Here is a 19417-nt window from a genome sequence, read left to right as displayed (position 1 = left end):
GAAGTGATGATATTTGTGTTAAAGATAGGGCCTTCCTCATTTAGAAATGATGATATTTGTGTTAAAGATGAGGGCCTTCCTCATTTAGAAGTGATGATGTTTGTGTTAAAAGCGAGGGCCTTCCTCATTTAGAAGTGATGATATTTGTGTTAAAAGCGAGGGCCTTCCTCATTTAAAAGTGATGATATTTGTGTTAAAGATGAGGGCCTTCCCCTTGAAGAAACTATAAAGACAGAAAGAATATGACTAACATGCTAACCTCCCCTCTTGGTCTTCAAATCCAAGTTGGAAAACAAGGGGCAGTAGCAGCCAGAGTCATGGTGGTGTATGTACACGTGTGTGTGAAAATGTTATCATGTGTGTATATGTGTCAAAGGCATATGTAGTGGTAGTGAATGTACACGTGTGTGTGAAAATGTTATCATGTGTGTATATGTGTCAAAGGCATATGTAGTGGTGGTGTATGTACATGTGTGTGTGAAAATGTTATCTTGTGTGTATATGTGTCAAAGGCATACATAGTGGTGGTGTATGTACACGTGTGTGTGAAAATGTTATCATGTGTGTATATGTGTCAAAGGCATATATAGTGGTAGTGTATATATGTACATGTGTGTGTGAAAATGTTATCATGTGTGTATATGTGTCAAAGGCATACATAGTGGTGGTGTATGTACACGTGTGTGTGAAAATGTTATCATGTGTGTATATGTGTCAAAGGCATATGTAGTGGTAGTGAATGTACACGTGTGTGTGAAAATGTTATCATGTGTGTATATGTGTCAAAGGCATATGTAGTGGTAGTGAATGTACACGTGTGTGTGAAAATGTTATCATGTGTGTACATGTGTCAAAGGCATATGTAGTGGTGGTGTATGTACATGTGTGTGTGAAAATGTTATCATGTGTGTATATGTGTCAAAGGCATATGTAGTGGTAGTGAATGTTCACGTGTGTGTGAAAATGTTATCATGTGTGTATATGTGTCAAAGGCATACATAGTGGTGATGTATGTACACGTGTGTGTGAAAATGTTATCATGTGTGTATATGTGTCAAAGGCATACATAGTGGTGGTGTATGTACACGTGTGTGTGAAAATGTTATCATGTGTGTATATGTGTCAAAGGCATATATAGTGGTAGTGTATATATGTACATGTGTGTGTGAAAATGTTATCATGTGTGTATATGTGTCAAAGGCATATGTAGTGGTAGTGAATGTACACGTGTGTGTGAAAATGTTATCATGTGTGTATATGTGTCAAAGGCATATGTAGTGGTAGTGAATGTACACGTGTGTGTGAAAATGTTATCATGTGTGTATATGTGTCAAAGGCAAATGTAGTGGTAGTGAATGTACACGTGTGTGTGAAAATGTTATCATGTGTGTATATGTGTCAATGGCATATGTAATGGTAGTGTAAGTACATGTGTGTGTGTGTGAAAATGTTATTATGTGTGTATATGTGTCAAAGGCATACATAGTGGTGGTGTATGTACACGTGTGTGTGAAAATGTTATCATGTGTGTATATGTGTCAAAGGCATACGTAGTGGTGGTGTATGTACACGTGTGTGTGAAAATGTTATCATGTGTGTATATGTGTCAAAGGCATACGTAGTGGTGGTGTATGTACACGTGTGTGTGAAAATGTTATCATGTGTGTATATGTGTCAAAGGCATACGTAGTGGTGGTGTATGTACACATGTGTGTGAAAATGTTATCATGTGTGTATATGTGTCAAAGGCATACATAGTGTGCGCGCACCTCTGTGTGTGTGTGTGTGTGTGTGCGTGTGTATGTACAGGCACGGAGCCAGCAGACCCCCAGATCCAGATGGTGACTCCCCAGACATGTGCCTGTCCACACAGTATCGGCTACACTGCCCCGCACTTCTTCTTCGGCTCTCAGATCGACACCTTCATCACCAGAAACAACCAGCAAAGGTCCGTGAAGACTTGAGTCATTTGTTAATGAGTATATTGTGTGTGTACTCGATTTATGTGGGTGGTGGTGGTGGTGGTGGTGGTGGTTGTTGTGTTTGTGTACAACCAGAAAAAGACTGAACACCGAGTCATTTGTTAATGAGTGTGTTGTGTGCGTGTGCTCGATTTATGTGGGTTGTTGTTGTTGTTGTCGTTGCTGTTGTGTGTGTGTGTGTGTGTGTGTTCTGTATGTCTCACTTTGTCCATGGCTATCAAGTCAACATATTTGTAAAGGTCTGTGAAAGCTGAGATGTTGGTTGAATAGTGTATGTTTAGAGCAGGCTGTTGTGTGTGTGTGTGTGTGTGTGTGATTTCTTTCTGTATTTCTCACTTCTGTGGCTGCCGTGTAGGCAGCCATACTCCATTTTCGGGAGTGTACATACTGGGTGTATGTTCTTGTTTCCATAACTCGCCAAACGCTGACATGGATGACAGGATCTTTGACGTGTGTATTTGATCTTCTGTTTGCGTATCCACACATAAGGGATTCAGGCACTAGCAGGTCTGCACACACGCTGACAAAGGAGATCGGAAAAATCTCCACCCTTTACCCACCAGGCGCGGTTACTAAGATTTGAACCTTGGGCCCTGAGATTCAAAGCCCAACACTTAAATCACTTGGCTATTGCGCCCGTCACACACACACATATATATATATATATATATGTTGAACTGTGTGGTGTGCAGGAAAATCTACTTGGTGGATGACACTACTGCCTTCGTCAGCTCCATTTCTAATCGCCACAGTGACCCAGACCGCATCGCAAATTTCATCAACATCGCTTTGCAGAGATGTGGAAACTGACCCCAGAGCTTTTGTTATCAGACGTGCCGACTCTGAATGTGTAGCCTTCGTTATCAGACATGCGGACTCTAAACGAGCAGCCTGCATCATCAGGCAATGCGGACTCTAAATATTTAGAGTAGCCTTCGTTGTTAGACATGTGGATACTAAATGTGTAGCCTTGGTTATTAGGAATAGTAATTAGGCATGGAGACACTACATGTGTAGCCTTCATTCTTTCTCTCACTTTTTTTAAATTTTTTTATTTATTTATTATTTTTTTTACAGTTTTTGCTGGTTTTGTTTTTCCTTTTTGGTAATTATTATTATTTTTTTTTTTTGTATTTAAGGAAGTGGAAAACTGAAGCCACCAGCTCAGAACAATCTGTTAACTCACTCAGTTCGGCCAGTCCTCTCTTCTCCTCTACACAGACCCATCGGATGTCCAGTGGGTGCCTCAATGACCCAACCTTTAGCTTCCGTCGTCAGAACTGTGGTATTCTTTGTCAACATTCACCTCTTCAGTATAAGAGCCTTCTGCTTGCAATATTTTGATGATGGTAATTGGGGTGAAACGCTGTAAACGTCGTCTCTTTCGCCGTTCGTATGGAGAGAGTTAATGTTGTTGTGTACAAACTGACTGATCATAGCACACAGAGAGGAGTTGTTTTCCCCCCCACGCCCCCTTTATCTCTGAGCTGTTCACAATGTGACTGGTTTATATCAAAGAGAAGAACCTTCCCCCACCCCTTCCCCACCTCCCCGGGTGATTAAAAAAAAAGTGTGGGGAAGAAAGAGAAACACCCGTAGGTTCTTTGAGAATGAGATCTTTATTATTATTATTTTTTTAAAAATTGAGATTATGCAATCCTTTGACCAGTTGATATTATCAAGAGGAGAGAGCCTTTCTCTGCTGTGCTGATGTCTAAACATTAAAAAAAAAAATCTTTTTATAACCTTAATAGTAGATACTAGTATAATGGATGCAATGTGTTGTTAGTTTTATCCACTTCGTGCCAGACAGTGTTGAAAATGATTTTGCATGCAGTGCCATTACCCGAGACAACACACAGCGTTGAGAAGTAAGTTCACGCCTTCCAAGTAAGCGAACAAGACTAGAGGCTCGTCTCATGAAGAAGACAAAGAGTGTAGCACGCCCCACTTTGTTCACGACAATGGAACTCGGCTGTTCTGAACGACGCACTGACTGCAGAGCGAAGGACACATCTGACAGTCCTGTCTCTGGATGTGTTCTGTACATTGACAGAGTTTCATCAGAAAATTCAAAAGCTTAGCCTTAGGACACATGTCCTAGCTCAAGATAAATCAACAGGTTTGTATGAAAAGAAAAAAAAAAAATGTTCAAAGTATGTTTAAAAAGTATGCTGGAATTGGCGTACTTTATTGATAAGAAAAATATCCTTTGTTTTGGCAACTTGAGAACAAACAGAAACTCAGATTGTTATCTGCCAGTTATATATATATATATGAAAAAAAACAACTACCTTTGCTGGTTATTTTTGGGGAAAAATGTTAACGCAGAATGATGTTTGATAAGACTGTTGAAATCCTAAATGATCAAAATCATGTGAAAAATATCTTTTGTGTTAATTTACATAATGAACTAAAAAGGTGGTGACATATTTTATCTTGACATGGGGACATTTTTTTTTTGTTATCAGTTGGACCAAACTTTACACATGTCTTGTTGTACATATGTAATGATTGATTTTAATGAACTGTTTTTGTTATGAATATGAGCACAACGCATTAAAAAAAAAAAAAAATCTTTTCAACTTTTCTATGAATGCTGTTGTTTCAAGTTTATACAAGCTGCACTTTGTCATGTCTTTTAACAGTATTCTGCAGGATAATCATTACTGAAGAGACCATTTTCCACATTGGAAAAGAACCTGTCCAGAGGAAATGTACAATGTTATTTTGTTCCATTTCTGTGAATAGATGAATCTGTGAACCACGGTGTCTCAAAGCATGCATGCACAAGAACGTTAACTTTTTACTGTACAGAAGGAAGAAAACCTTGTACAATATGATCTTGTCAGATGGTATTGTTACAAAGATGAAGATTAGTTCTCCACCGTTGTGAAGACAGGAGGCATCTTTCAATAATAAACAGTATCCATTGGAAATTCTGCCTTGTAAAAAAAACAAACAAAAAAAAAAACATAAAAAAACAACCCATTTTAATGATGATGATGATATAATTTTCTTAGTGGTAAGAAATTTCCTGTGTGAAATTTCTCACCGCAAAGCAAACTCACCGCATGTGAAGATTACTTATGTGACCTGTCCATGTACCTTTTTTTTTTGACTTTTTCTTTTCCTTCACAAAAATCTCCCTCTGAGATGATCGTCAGACTGCGCTGATGGATTTGGGGTCTCACTGTCAGCATGACGAATGTGTAGACGAAGCAGACTGCATTTTTCTTTTCTGTTGAGAGTGGGTCCTGAGGTGGGAATGGAGACCTGTATCCTGGATGACACAATGGTCCCCACACACACTGCAAGGGAGAGAATCTGCAGCCCACAGTCTCTTGTTAATTCCCCATTCATCTGTGTATTGGTGATGTGAAATCAGAGTTTTTGTGCGGTGGATTCGGTAGGAGAGTGCTACAAGGTCCATTTGTGCGTCGACCTGTGTTCGTGGCTGTACTTCAGCCATTGTAACGGCGGCCTCTTTAGGAGCGGTGCTCTTCTACCAGAATATTACACGCCACGATTAACATGAAGCCGAAATCAGTATTTACTTTGTTCTTCGTGTATTAACCTTTCTTTTTTCTTTTTTTTTTCCCTTCTTCTTCTTCTTTTCCCCCCAAACCCTTTTGTTGTTGGTTTTTTTTCTTCCATATTTCACTCACATTTTTACCCTCATTTGCCCAGTTTCTCCCAACCCTCCATTCATCCACATCTCCCACCCCTTCTAACCGATAATACTCAGATGTATTCATAAATACTTTAACAAAATGTCTTCAATCACCGATATGTGTGACGGGACATTAAACAAAATTCCTCCTCCTCCTTCCCTCCCGTTTGTTCTGAAGAGCTGTTTGTCTCAGAGATGATCTTCAGTCCCCCTTTGCAAAGACCAGTCTCCAGTGGACACGGTCTTTGGCTGTCACAAGCTGAGAGACTGGATAGATCAATAAACCAGTGACAGATAAATAGTGAGATGATAAAATCACTTCCACTGTTCCAGGTTGAGAGATTGGATAGATCAATAAACCATTGGATAGATCAATAAACCAGTGACAGATAGATGATAGAATCACTTCCACTGTTCCAGGTTGAGAGATTGGATAGATCAATAAACCAGTGACAGATAAAGAGATGATAAAATCACTTCCGCTGTTCCAGGTTGAGAGATTGGGTAGATCAATAAACCAGTGACAGAGAGATGATAGAATCACTTCCACTGTTCCAGGTTGAGAGATTGGATAGATCAATAAACCATTGGATAGATCAATAAACCAGTAACAGATAGTGAGATGATAAAATCACTTCCGCTGTTCCAGGTTGAGAGATTGGATAGATCAATAAACCATTGGATAGATCAATAAACCAGTAACAGATAGTGAGATGATAAAATCACTTCCGCTGTTCCAGGTTGAGAGATTGGATAGATAAATAAACCAGTGACAGATAGAGAGATGATAAAATCACTTCCGCTGTTCCAGGTTTGAGAGATTGGAGAGAGAAATACACCAGTGACATAAATAGTCGCATGGTAAACATAGCAATGGGCTTGGTTAATTTTTTCCACAGCTGTATTTGCCAAATTTCACATGTGTATCTTTTGGGTACTGCATGCACGTGCTTTTTGTTACTTTTCTACTTTTTGTAATCAGGGTGTGAGAAATGAAACGTAATGGGCGGAGACTCTGGTGCAGAGTGCATGTAGTTCATTGCCATGAGTTTTTTGGTTGGTGTTGTAGGGTATCATAATGGTTTACTTTAATCCATTGTTATGTTGAAGGTTTCACACACAATTCTATGGCTTTATTGGCATGTTCAAGACATTAATATGTTTGTTTGGGACACTGCGTTTTGAAAACTTTCTTTTCTTTTTTTAAATTGATGTACTGATACGACAATAGATGTTGCCTGGGCTAAAAAGCCAACAGTGAAATGAATAAAGACAGATGTTATTCTTGAAGTAACATGTATGGTAAAATAACTTACACACACACTAAGACAAAATATATAGTTGTTTGATGTTAGCTTTTTCAACCATTTTGCTTATGTCTTCTTTCTTTTTACTGTTCACACACACATGCACTCACTCACTCACTCACACAAACACACTCACTCAAACACACACACACTGTCCCCCCACCCCCCAAACACACACACACACTGCCCCCTCCCCCACACACACACAACTGCCCCCTCCACACACAACCTTCAGCCCCACTCCTCCCCCACCCCTTTTTTTCCCATCTATGATTAAAGTGGAAAGACCTAAAATTGAATACTACAAAACAAGATTTTAGATTTAATTTCAGTTGAAAGGATTGCTTTGCATCAGATTCATATATGTTTTAATGTTGGTTGATTTTTGTTGTTGTTTTTGTTACAACTTGGCTATTTCTTACATTGCCACTATTTTGCTGTTAATGTACTGCTGCTGCTGCTGCAACAAGTAACACTACAACTATTATTGTGCTGTGTTTGTCGGATGATTTACTGTGGTCAAACAACATTCATACAGCTACATATGAATGTTGTGTGATGTCTTCACTCTAATGAAACTATTGAAAGCAGAACAATGTCTATTGATCTGACTTTATGATCAGGAGGTGGGGGGGTGGCATCATAGTTATTCAGGTGGAGTTGGGCAGTGTGTGTTCAAGAAGATGGAGGAATGAATTTTGTTCAACACAAGCCAGTCACAGAGGTGCATCTTTTTCAGATTGCATTCTCCTTTTTTTCTTGGTGCTGATAATTGCACATGTGTTTCATTTTTACTTCAATGTAAATAAAGCTTGATGCTTTTACCAACCTTTTCATGTCTGCAAGAAAAATCACTTTAATCCTTTCAGTACTGCAAGGATTTCAGCTTCACCAACCTTCCCTGCACGTTACCCTAAAGTTGATCAAGTCGTGCCCCTTACTTAATTGGTCACACTCTGATGATAGGTTGAAAAAGCAGTCTGATGACTCGGGATTCTTCTTCTTCTGCATTCACTCGTATGCACACGAGTGGGTTTTTACGTGTATGACCGTTTTTACCCCACCATGTAGGCAGCCATACTCCGTTTTCGGGGGTGTGCATGCTGGGTATATTCTTGTTTCCATAACCCACCGAACGCTGGATTACAGGATCTTTAACGTGCATATTTGATCTTCTGCTTGCATATACACACAAAGGGGGTTCAGGCACTAGCAGGTCTGCACATATGTTGACCTGGGAGATCGGAAAAATCTCCACCCTTTTCCCAGCAGGCGCCGTCACCGTGATTCGAACCCGGGACCCTCAGACTGACAGTCCAACGCTTTAACCACTCGGCTATTGCGCCCGTCGACTCGGGATTCAATTCCTGTACGAAGATACGCTTACTGGCACTTGTGCAGTACTCAGCTGTAGGATGGAATGAGTTAAAAATCATGCAAGAATGGATCCGTTCATGCATGTCAGAAACCTGATGACATGTTTTAGGGGGGAAATAACCCCCAAACTTAAGATCATCATGTGAAAAAGGAAAATGAAGAACCACACGTTGAACTGTTCAGACGGGCGCAATAGCCGAGTGGTTAAAGCGTTGGACTGTCAATCTGAGGGTCCCGGGTTCGAATCGCGCTGACGGCGCCTGGTGGGTAAAGGGTGGAGATTTTTCCGATCTCCCAGGTCAACATATGTGCAGACCTGCTAGTGCCTGAACCCCCTTCGTGTGTATATGCAAGCAGAAGATCAAATACGCACGTTAAAGATCCTGTAATCCATGTCAGCGTTCGGTGGGTTATGGAAACAAGAACATACCCAGCATGCACACCCCCGAAAACGGAGTATGGCTGCCTACATGGCGGGGTAAAAACGGTCATACACGTAAAAGCCCACTCGTGTGCATACGAGTGAACGCAGAAGAAGAAGAAGAACTGTTCAGATGGTGGGACAAAACAAAACAAAACAAGAGAGGCATGGCCTTCAAGACTCACTTGTGGCAAATTAAGTCCCCTAGCATTAATTACAGAGTAATTTCCCTTTTTTACTATCTGCACCAAAACGTTTGTAAAATAAATAAAACTTCCATGCTTAGCAAAAGAAGTTCCTGTTTGAACAAAAAATGATAATAATGACTGCTCTTGTTGTTGGGTCAGAATATCAGATCAAAGTGCCAAGTTTAGAGAATATAAAAAATATAAATATAACAGTAAATGCAGTTTGCATATAATTAGGCTTCATTTTTTATTTTTTTGTGCCCATCCCAGAGGTGCAATATTGTTTTAAACAAGATGACTGGAAAGAACTGAATTTTTCCTATTTTTATGCCTAATTTGGTGTCAACTGACAAAGTATTTGCAGAGAAAATGTCAATGTTAAAGTTTACCACGGACACACAGACACACACACACACACAGACAACCGAACACCGGGTTAAAACATAGACTCACTTTGTTTACACAAGTGAGTCACAAAACCAACAGTAAACAGACATAGCATGTACACAGTTTGTGAAGAAGCTGGGTGGTGAGTGATTGTCTTGAAGTTTGATGCTGCAACTTGTAAAGATCATAAGTCAACCAACCAACCAACCAAGCCACATCATTACAGAATACAGAAAACTTACATCTCTGAATGTGTGAGTGAGCGATCGTAAGTGACCAAACACAATCAGAAGAGAAATAACAACACAGATATCAGAGGCTTCCAATTTATTCATTCTTTTTATTTCAACCACAGTACGCACATCACACCCCCAAAGGAATTTTCGCTCCTCAGCAATTTGTAATTTAAGTAAAACATGCTTTGTATTTTCCCTGTAAAAGTCAACACAAACAAATGAATACACAGAGACCCTGACTCCAGCGAGAGTGTGGAAGATGCTGGAAGCTACCCCCCACCCTCCCCCGTGAATTACAACACAATCATAACCGACAGCGGTGATAATGTCCCCTGCTGACATTACCGTGCTGATGACTTCCCTTTGCCACACACCACAACACTTGTTTCAGTTTCCACATCATCATACGGCTGCTCTGATGTCGCTGTCTGTCTAACGCTGAGATGATGTGCTTTCTCCATCATCACTCTCTTGTCCTAAATGAATTTTGCACCGCTGTTGCTGATGTCATCCCCATTTTCACAACACTACTGCCGATGTCATTCCCCAGGGTGAGGAATTCCTAGATCATTTTTTTTAGTTGTCAGAGGGACAAGTACATAATAAAAAAAAAAATCTCCCTGTCCCCTAAATTTCTGCTTGCTCTCCCTAAGTAAAGAGACAAAATAAGAGCGATGACCTGTAGAGCAAGGACAAGCCAGCAGACAGTTAAACTGGTGCTGAACTGAAAAGGGGGAAGCGGGGACAGGAGTGTGATCGGTCTGCACTGTGGCTGGCCGCTCCTTCACGCCGTAACTGACACAGTCAAAAGCTTGGTTGCCCTACACAGACAGACAGGCGCAGAGACTGCTTTTTCACTTGTTCAGCAGAAGGGTTTATTTAGTTTTAGTCCCAGACGGGTTGGTATTTTGGGTCCTGTTCCCCCCCACAAAACTATCATCCTTCCACAACACTACTGCTGATGCCGTTCTTCCACAAAACCACTGCTGATGTCATCCTTCCACAATACCACTGCTGATGTCATTTCCTCACAAAACCACCGCTGATGTCATCCTTCCACAATACCACTGCTGATGTCATCCTTCCACAATACCACTGCCGATGTCACTTCCTCACAAAACCACCGCCGACATCACCCCTTCCCAACACCACTGCTGACATCATTCCATTCCCAGCACAAACACCACCACCATCACTGTCGATGACGACATCACTCTCCCCCCCTCCCCTCCCGTCCCGGTCAGCGACACGACAGCAGCCGTGCCATGCCATGCCGACAACGTACACACAAGTCGACAACGGCCGTTCAGTCAGTCTCACTCATCGCAGCACCTTGCGCACGAATTCCTGCAGCAGTCGGAAGAATTGCTGGTCCTGGCTGCTGGAGAAGGTGGTCTGCGACATGGAGCGAGACAGTCCCGCCCCTCCCCCTGCTGCTGCTGCCGCCGTGGTGGTGGTGGTGGTGGTGGCGGCTCCTCCCCCTCCCCCTTGAGGGCTGCTGAGCACTGCTGAGCCCTTGTCGCCCGGAGAGCCTGGCGTGGCCCCGCGCCGAAAGTGACGCAGCATGCTGCTCAGGAACGAGTTCTGTGACAGATCGTGGTAGTGGTGGTGATGATGGTTGTGGTGATAAGAAATGTGTGTGTGTGTGAGTGAGGGTGTCAATGTGTGTGTGTTTGTATGTCAATGTGTGTGTGTGTTTGTGAGTGTGTGTATGTCAATGTGTGTGTGTGTATGTCAATGTGTGAGTGTGTGTGTGTGTGTGTGTGTGTGTTTGTATGTCCACATAACAAAAAGTGTCTGCATGCATCACATGGACCACAAACCCGATTTCTTTGATACATTGTTTGGCGGCCATTTTGTTTCCATAGCAACAGGTATTTACAGAAATCCAAGAACACTTTTTTTTTGTGATCCACAAGTGATGATACAGACAAAAAAAAAAGGAGATATATTGTTGCAGAGAAAAAAAAAGTCGTTTTCTGACTGTAGTGTCTGGCTTTAACTCTCTCCGGACGAAGGAATGCTCACGCATTCCTACACAAAACGTATTCGGATTCGGACGAGAAATGGAATAGCATTCTCTGAAAGTAAAATTCCATCATGCGCTGTACACGTGATTTTGTGATTAGCCAAGCAGAGTGCGCTATTCTGGATCACTCCACAATCAAACAGTATGATTGGTCAGTCTGGGATGTGTGGCCCATCTCACACACACGCTGACAAAGTCACTGACCGGTCATCTGCTCGCGTGCCAGCCTGTTAGCAAAGCGGGCTCTTCTCAGAATGTTGTGAAGCGAACAAGGCAGTGACGACAACGTTTTAGGGTTGCCGAAGTACTTGAAATGCTACAAACTGAAGGGTCGGACATTGAAGAGGTGGATGATGATGAAGAAGAAAGCGACTTTAATGCAGAAAGCGAGCATGGGTATGGTGATTCGGGGTGAAAAATTGGCAGTATTTTCTACATGTGGCAAAACTGTAAAAATAAGATGAGAAATTTGATTTTTTTTATATGTAATAGCTCAACACATAACAAACCAGTTCTGAAAGTTTCATTTTCTTACACAGTATTTTGTATTTTTTGTAATTTTTTTCCAAACCCTTACAAATGGGCCGTCTGTAGGGAAAAGCAAGGGAGAAAACTTGTCGTCCCGAGTGAGTTAAAAAGAAAAGCAGACCAACATACTAAAGTAATACACACACACACTTCTTACCAGTTCAGTGCCCAGTTCTCGCTTGAGGAAGTGTTTGTCTCGGGGAGGCAGGGAGGGCTCGCGAAGGTACCGACAGGCCTGGCTCATCGCCAGTGTCAGACAGTTCTCCATTACGTAATGCAGCAAAGCCCTGCATCACACATTCCTTACTCATTACGCAGCGCAACAAAGACCTGCATTGGTCATTACGCAATGCAGCAAAGCCCAGCATCACAAAGTCATTGCCTAATGGGGGAAAGCCCTGCATCACACAATCATTACGTGATGTAGCAAATCCCTACATCACACAATCATTACGTAATGCAGAAAAGCCCTGCATCACAAAGTCACTGCCTAAGCCCTGCATCACACAATCATTACGTAGCGCAGCAAAGCCCTGCATCACACATCTGTCACTTAATACGTAATGCAGAAAAGCCCTGAATCACAGTCATTACCTAATGCAGCAAAGTCCTGAATCACAGTCATTACGTAATGCAGCAAAGTCCTGAATCACACATTACATCATTCAGTACATAATGCAGCAAAATCGTGTATCACAGTCATTACGTAATGCAGCAAAACCTGCATCACACAGTCATCACTCGTTACGTAATGCAGCAAAGTGTTTTCTTGCAATGTCTTTTCACCTACAAAAGCAAAACCTGTGTGCATATTCAAGCTTATAAAGTAAGATTTACTCAAAGACACTAACACGCTGACACATGCACACACACATTTTAGGGGGGGGGGGGGTCTTTTTTCGTTCATGGACTGCAACTCCCACGTTCATTCGTATACATGTACACGAGTGGGCTTTTACATACATGACCGTTTTTAACCCTGCCATGTAGGCTGCCATACTCTGTTTTCAGGGGTACACACAAAATAAAAAGTCCTGAAGATTCAACTAGTCTGCATGCACATTCAATGCATTCATACAGGAAAACAAAATATACAAAGGCACATTCTACAAAGATACAAGCACACACAAAGAAACACGCACGCACACACACACACAGACATGCACACACTCACTCACAGACACATGTACACACATACAATATACGACAATCAACTTGTGTTTGAAATAGTTCTGAGCTTACTTAGGAGCCCCATTGGTTCTTCTTGTAATTTTACTCGTTAACCAGTTAGTTAGTGTTATTTTGCTTATAGGAGGAGTTTGTATTATACTCCATGTTTGGTGATACATATACTTACCATGTCAAACTGATGCAAACTAGGCCTATCGGTTTGCTCTGCTTGGCCAAATTTTGCATGGCTAACAGTGAAAAAATGAGCCGTCTTGCCCGGTCCGCTCTTAACCAATCAAACGCCTCTAAAAGCTTTAAGTGCTGAATCATTCCTTTGGCCAAGACTCTCCACGCCATCTTGTCAGGTTTACGCTCTGTCTCGTCTTACGCTTTTTTTTGGCTATTAAGCGTATTCATTTGGCCATATTTTGCTATTGTATTCTATTTTTTAATGCTAATTGAGGAGAGGGGAACAGGGAAAGGAGCAATGACTTCAGGCATGAGTGGGATGGGGAAGGTGATGGCCTTTCGTCTAAAATCACAATCATCGATAGACGACGTTAACTCAATCCGGACGATGGAACGCTATAGCGTTCCTGACGTAAGGTAGCGTTCCGGACGATGGAATGCTATAGCGGTTTCGATAATTAAAACTTTTTCCACGTTTTCCTCATGGGGTAGCATAACAATCGCAGCTACACAGGGCATTGCGAACGTGTCAAGGGTCGAATGGAAAGTTTCTTCATGAGATTCCGTAACAGCACACTCCACAGCGAGCCAGCAAGTTCAGGACCCCACACAAGAAGCTAACCAGCATACGTATCGAAAATGGCGTTGCAGGCGATACAGGTGGAATTTTTTTTTACCAAACTAGATCACGACAGCGGCTTTTACCGCTGCTGAAGTGATTGAAATGCTTCAAACTGAAGGTTTCGACACCGACGAGGATGATGAAGACGTTGAATAAAGTATCTGCAGTGAAGAAAGCTACCAGCCAGAAGGTACTGATAGTAATTCAGCTTCTGAGAGCAGTGAAGAGGGAGGAGGGTGGGCATTCACACGACGTGAGGAGAGGGGTCAGTGGGTCAAGTACGGTGAGTTCAATTCAGTTACTTTATGTTTTGTATTTTTTTGTGATTTTTGTCCTAACCCTAAACAAATGGATCGTCTATAGGGAAAAGCAAGGGACAGAACTATTCGTCTGGAGTGAGTTAAACAAAAGAACGAATGGACACACACACACACTTGTTAAATAGTCCAGTTGGTTCGCTGTCATAGTTGTTAGTTTTTCATTAGAAATATGTTATATTGTTATGTTTTTTTTGTTTATTTTTTAAACAAACTTAAATCAATAATTTTCACACACACACACACCCTTTCACTTACTCGTATGCGTACACAGTAATTCCCCCCCACCCACCCCCTCCCACTCGATTTTTTTTCCTTCCCTCGTCTAATATCACTTACAGTGAAAAGACGTTAAACTAAAGAACGAACAACATACACACACACACCCACACACCACTTACTTTGGCACTTGGGGCTCTGTGGAGGTGGGGGGCCGGGGTGACTTCCTGTGTGGTGACTGCACACGGTGAGGGGAGGGCGACTTGTGCTCCTGACAGACATTGACGTTACGGTGCGACAGACATTGACGTTACAGTGCGACAGACATTCAGTGCTCCTGACAGACACTGACATTACAGTGCGACAGACATTGGTGACAGACATTGACATTACAGTGCGACAGACATTCAGTGCTCCTGACAGACATTGACATTACAGTGCGACAGACATTGGTGACAGACATTGACATTACAGTGCGACAGACATTCAGTGCTCCTGACAGACATTGACATTACAGTGCGACAGACATTCAGTGCTCCTGACAGACATTGACATTACAGTGCGACAGACATTCAGTGCTCCTGACAGACATTGACGTTACAGTGCGACAGACATTGACATTACAGTGCGACAGACATTCAGTGCTCCTGACAGACATTGACATTACAGTGCGACAGACATTGGTGACAGACATTGACATTACAGTGCGACAGACATTGACATTACAGTGCGACAGACATTCAGTGCTCCTGACAGACATTGACGTTACAGTGCGACAGACATTGACATTACAGTGCGACAGACATTCAGTGCTCCTGACAGACATTGACGTTACAGTGCGACAGACATTGACATTACAGTGCGACAGACATTCAGTGCTCCTGACAGACATTGACGTTACAGTGCGACAGACATTGACGTTACAGTGCGACAGACATTCAGTGCTCCTGACAGACATTGACATTACAGTGCGACAGACATTGACATTACAGTGCGACAGACATTCAGTGCTCCTGACAGACATTGACATTACAGTGCGACAGACATTCAGTGCTCCTGACAGACATTGACATTACAGTGCGACAGACATTGACATTACAGTGCGACAGACATTCAGTGCTCCTGACAGACATTGACATTACAGTGCGACAGACATTCAGTGCTCCTGACAGACATTGACGTTACAGTGCGACAGACATTGACATGACAGACATTGACATTACAGTGCGACAGACATTCAGTGCTCCTGACAGACATTGACATTACAGTGCGACAGACATTCAGTGCTCCTGACAGACATTGACATTACAGTGCGACAGACATTCAGTGCTCCTGACAGACATTGACATTACAGTGCGACAGACATTCAGTGCTCCTGACAGACATTGACGTTACAGTGCGACAGACATTCAGTGCTCCTGACAGACATTGACATTACAGTGCGACAGACATTGACATTACATTGCGACAGACATTCAGTGCTCCTGACAGACATTGACATTACACTGCGACAGACATTCAGTGCTCCTGACAGACATTGACATTACAGTGTGACAGACATTCAGTGCTCCTGACAGACATTGACATTACAGTGCGACAGACATTCAGAACGCAGAATACTTTATCATCTCAACAAGAGAAATTCATGTGTGGTGTAAAACAGAAAAACCAATACAAGTAAATCACAGTCATTCAACATGTACATAGATAAACCATATCAAGATGTCAACCTAGGGCAAACCATCATTACAATCAATAATCACAATATACAACAACAACAGGAATCTTTAAAAAGTCATTTAAAGTAAATCATACACTATCACAGCCATATATATGCAATAATAATCACAGTTAAAGTAATCTGACAGACATTAATATTACAGTGACTGACACTGACATTATGGTGACACACATTAACATCACAGTGACTTTGACATTACAGTGACATTAACATTATGGTGGCAGACACTGACATTACAGTGACAGACACTGACATTACAGTGACATTAACATTACGGTGACAGACATTCACATTAGAGTGTGACAGACATGGTGACAGACACTGACATTACAGTAACATTAACATTACAGTGACAGACATTCACATTAGAGTGTGACAGACATTGACATTACAGTGACAGACAATGATATTACAGTGACATTAACATTACAGTGACAGATATTCACATTAGAGTGTTACCAACATGAACATGACAGTGACAGTCTTGGACATAACAGTGACAGATTGACATTACAATGACTGACAGAACTGACATTACAGTGACAGGCATATTAATATTACTGTGACACCACAGTGACAGACATTAACATCACAGTGACAGACTATAATTACAGTGAGACATTAACATTACAGTGACAGAATGACAGTACAGTGACAGACATTAACATCACAGTGACAGACTATCATTACAGTGAGACATTAACATTACAGTGACAGGAATATTAACATTACAATAACAGAATGACATTACAGTGACAGACATTAACATAACAGTGACAGACTATCATTACAGTGAGACATTAACATTACAGTGACAGGCATATTAACATTACAATGACAGAATGACACTACAGTGACAGACAGTTACATTACAGTGACAGACTATCATTACAGTGAGACATTAACATTACAGTGACAGGCATTGACATTACAGTGTGACAGACATTGTAACAGAAATTAACATCAGAATTAACAGACGCTGTGATAGACATCAACATTACAGTGACAGACATCAATATCATGGTGACAGACATACTTATTGCGACAGATATTTAACTTACAGTGAAAGACACACTGACATTATAGCGACAGACACATTAACATTACAGTGTAGGCATTAACATTACAGTGAATGACACATTAACATTACAGTGACAGGCATTAACATTTGTATTTCTTTTTATCACAACAGATTTCTCTGTGTGACATTCGGGCTGCTCTCCCCAGGGAGAGCGCGTCGCTATACTACAGCACCACCCATTTTTTTGTATTTTTTCCTGCGTGCAGTTTTATTTGTTTTTCCTATTGAAGTGGATTTTTCTACAGAATTTTGCCAGGAACAACCCTTTTGTTGCCGTGGGTTCTTTTATGTGCGCTAAGTGCATGCTGAACACGGAACCTCGATTTATTGTCTCATCCGAATGACTAGCGTCCAGACCACCACTCAAGGTCTAGTGGAGGGGGAGAAAATATCGGCGGCTGAGCCGTGATTCGAACCAGCGCGCTCAGATTCTCTTGTTTCCTAGGCGGACGCGTTACCTCTAGGCCATCACTCCACAGTGACAGACACATTAACATTACAGTGACAGGCATTAACATCACAGTGTGACAGACATTAACATCACAGTGACAGACATTAACATCACAGTGAAAGACACACTGACATCACAGTGACAAGACATTAACATCACAGTGAAAGACACACTGACATCACAGTGACAAGACATTAACATCACAGTGAAAGACACATTGACATCAGTGACAGACACTAACATTACAGTGAAAGACACATTGACATCACAATGAAAAGACATCAATATCACAGTGACAGACACTAACATTACAGTGAAAGACACACTGACATCACAGTGACAGACATTAACATCACAGTGAAAGACACATTAACATCACAGTGACAGACATTAACATTACAGTGAAAGACACATTGACATCACAGTGACAGACATAAACACCACTGTGACAGACATCAGCATCACAGTGACAGATGCTGATTATGACGACAATGATGATGAGGTTGCCTCACCTTGTGCAGGCGTCGGAGGCAGGCGGTGACGCAGGAGATGAGGGAACCGAAGGTGAGGGGGGACTCCTGGTCCACTGTGGGCGTGCTGAAGCCCAGGTCCACCAGGGGTTCGAACTCGTACATGTCCATACTCTGCACAATCACATACACCTGCTCAATCACACCTACCTGATCCACTAACGCCTGACACACATCAATCAATACAGAGACCAGGTGACAAACACCTACCTTATCCACTAACACCTGACACACAGCAATCAATACAGAGACCAGGTGACAAACACCTACCTGATCCACTAACACCTAACACACGCCAATCAATACAGAGACCAGGTGACAAACACCTACCTGATCCAATAACACCTGACACACATCAATCAATACAGAGACCAGGTGACAAACACCTACCTGATCCACTAACACCTGACACACATCAATCAATACAGAGACCAGGTGACAAACACCTACCTGATCCACTAACACCTGACACACGTCAATCAATACAGAGACCAGATGACAAACACCTACCTGATCCAATAACACCTGACACACATCAATAAAATACAGAGACCAGGTGACAAACACCTACCTGATCCACTAACACCTGACACATGTCAATCAATACAGAGACCAGGTGACAAACACCTACCTGATCCAATAACACCTGACACACATCAATAAAATACAGAGACCAGGTGACAAACACCTACCTTATCCACTAACACCTGACACACATCAATCAATACAGAGACCAGGTGACAAACACCTACCTGATCCAATAACACCTGACACACATCAATCAATACAGAGACCAGGTGACAAACACCTACCTGATCCACTAACACCTGACACACGTCAATCAATACAGAGACCAGGTGACAAACACCTACCTGATCCAATAACACCTGACACACATCAATAAAATACAGAGACCAGGTGACAAACACCTACCTGATCCACTAACACCTGACACATGTCAATCAATAC

General features: G+C 41.9%; 3 protein-coding genes across 3 annotated transcripts in view; 2 read left to right on the top strand and 1 right to left on the bottom strand.

Annotated features, from left to right (window-relative positions):
- The window catches only part of LOC143276055 (complement C3-like), a 111167-nt gene extending 104026 nt beyond the window's left edge, over positions 1 to 7141 (top strand). Inside the window, exons 38-40 of the mRNA XM_076580441.1 lie at positions 1810 to 1948; positions 2675 to 6395; positions 6467 to 7141. Coding sequence (XP_076436556.1) covers positions 1810 to 1948; positions 2675 to 2792 — 257 coding nt within the window. The 3' untranslated portion in view covers positions 2793 to 6395; positions 6467 to 7141. The remainder of the gene's footprint in view (positions 1 to 1809; positions 1949 to 2674; positions 6396 to 6466) is intronic.
- LOC143276316 (galactoside alpha-(1,2)-fucosyltransferase 1-like) overlaps positions 1 to 19417 on the top strand; it is a 294798-nt gene that overhangs the window by 216122 nt on the left and 59259 nt on the right. The gene's annotated exons all lie outside the window — the stretch shown is intronic.
- Positions 9708 to 19417, bottom strand: part of LOC143276315 (nucleoporin NUP188-like) — a 115932-nt gene continuing 106222 nt past the window's right edge. Inside the window, exons 48-51 of the mRNA XM_076580820.1 lie at positions 18431 to 18562; positions 14828 to 14916; positions 12286 to 12415; positions 9708 to 11155 (exon numbers count right to left, since the gene is read on the bottom strand). Of these exons, the coding sequence (XP_076436935.1) occupies positions 10892 to 11155; positions 12286 to 12415; positions 14828 to 14916; positions 18431 to 18562 (615 nt within the window). The 3' untranslated portion in view covers positions 9708 to 10891. The remainder of the gene's footprint in view (positions 11156 to 12285; positions 12416 to 14827; positions 14917 to 18430; positions 18563 to 19417) is intronic.

Source organism: Babylonia areolata, chromosome 31, assembly GCF_041734735.1.
Source record: "Babylonia areolata isolate BAREFJ2019XMU chromosome 31, ASM4173473v1, whole genome shotgun sequence".
NCBI classification, from domain to species: Eukaryota; Metazoa; Mollusca; class Gastropoda; order Neogastropoda; family Buccinidae; genus Babylonia; species Babylonia areolata.
Note: the sequence above shows the minus strand (reverse complement) of the source record. Positions and strands in the feature narration are given on the sequence as shown.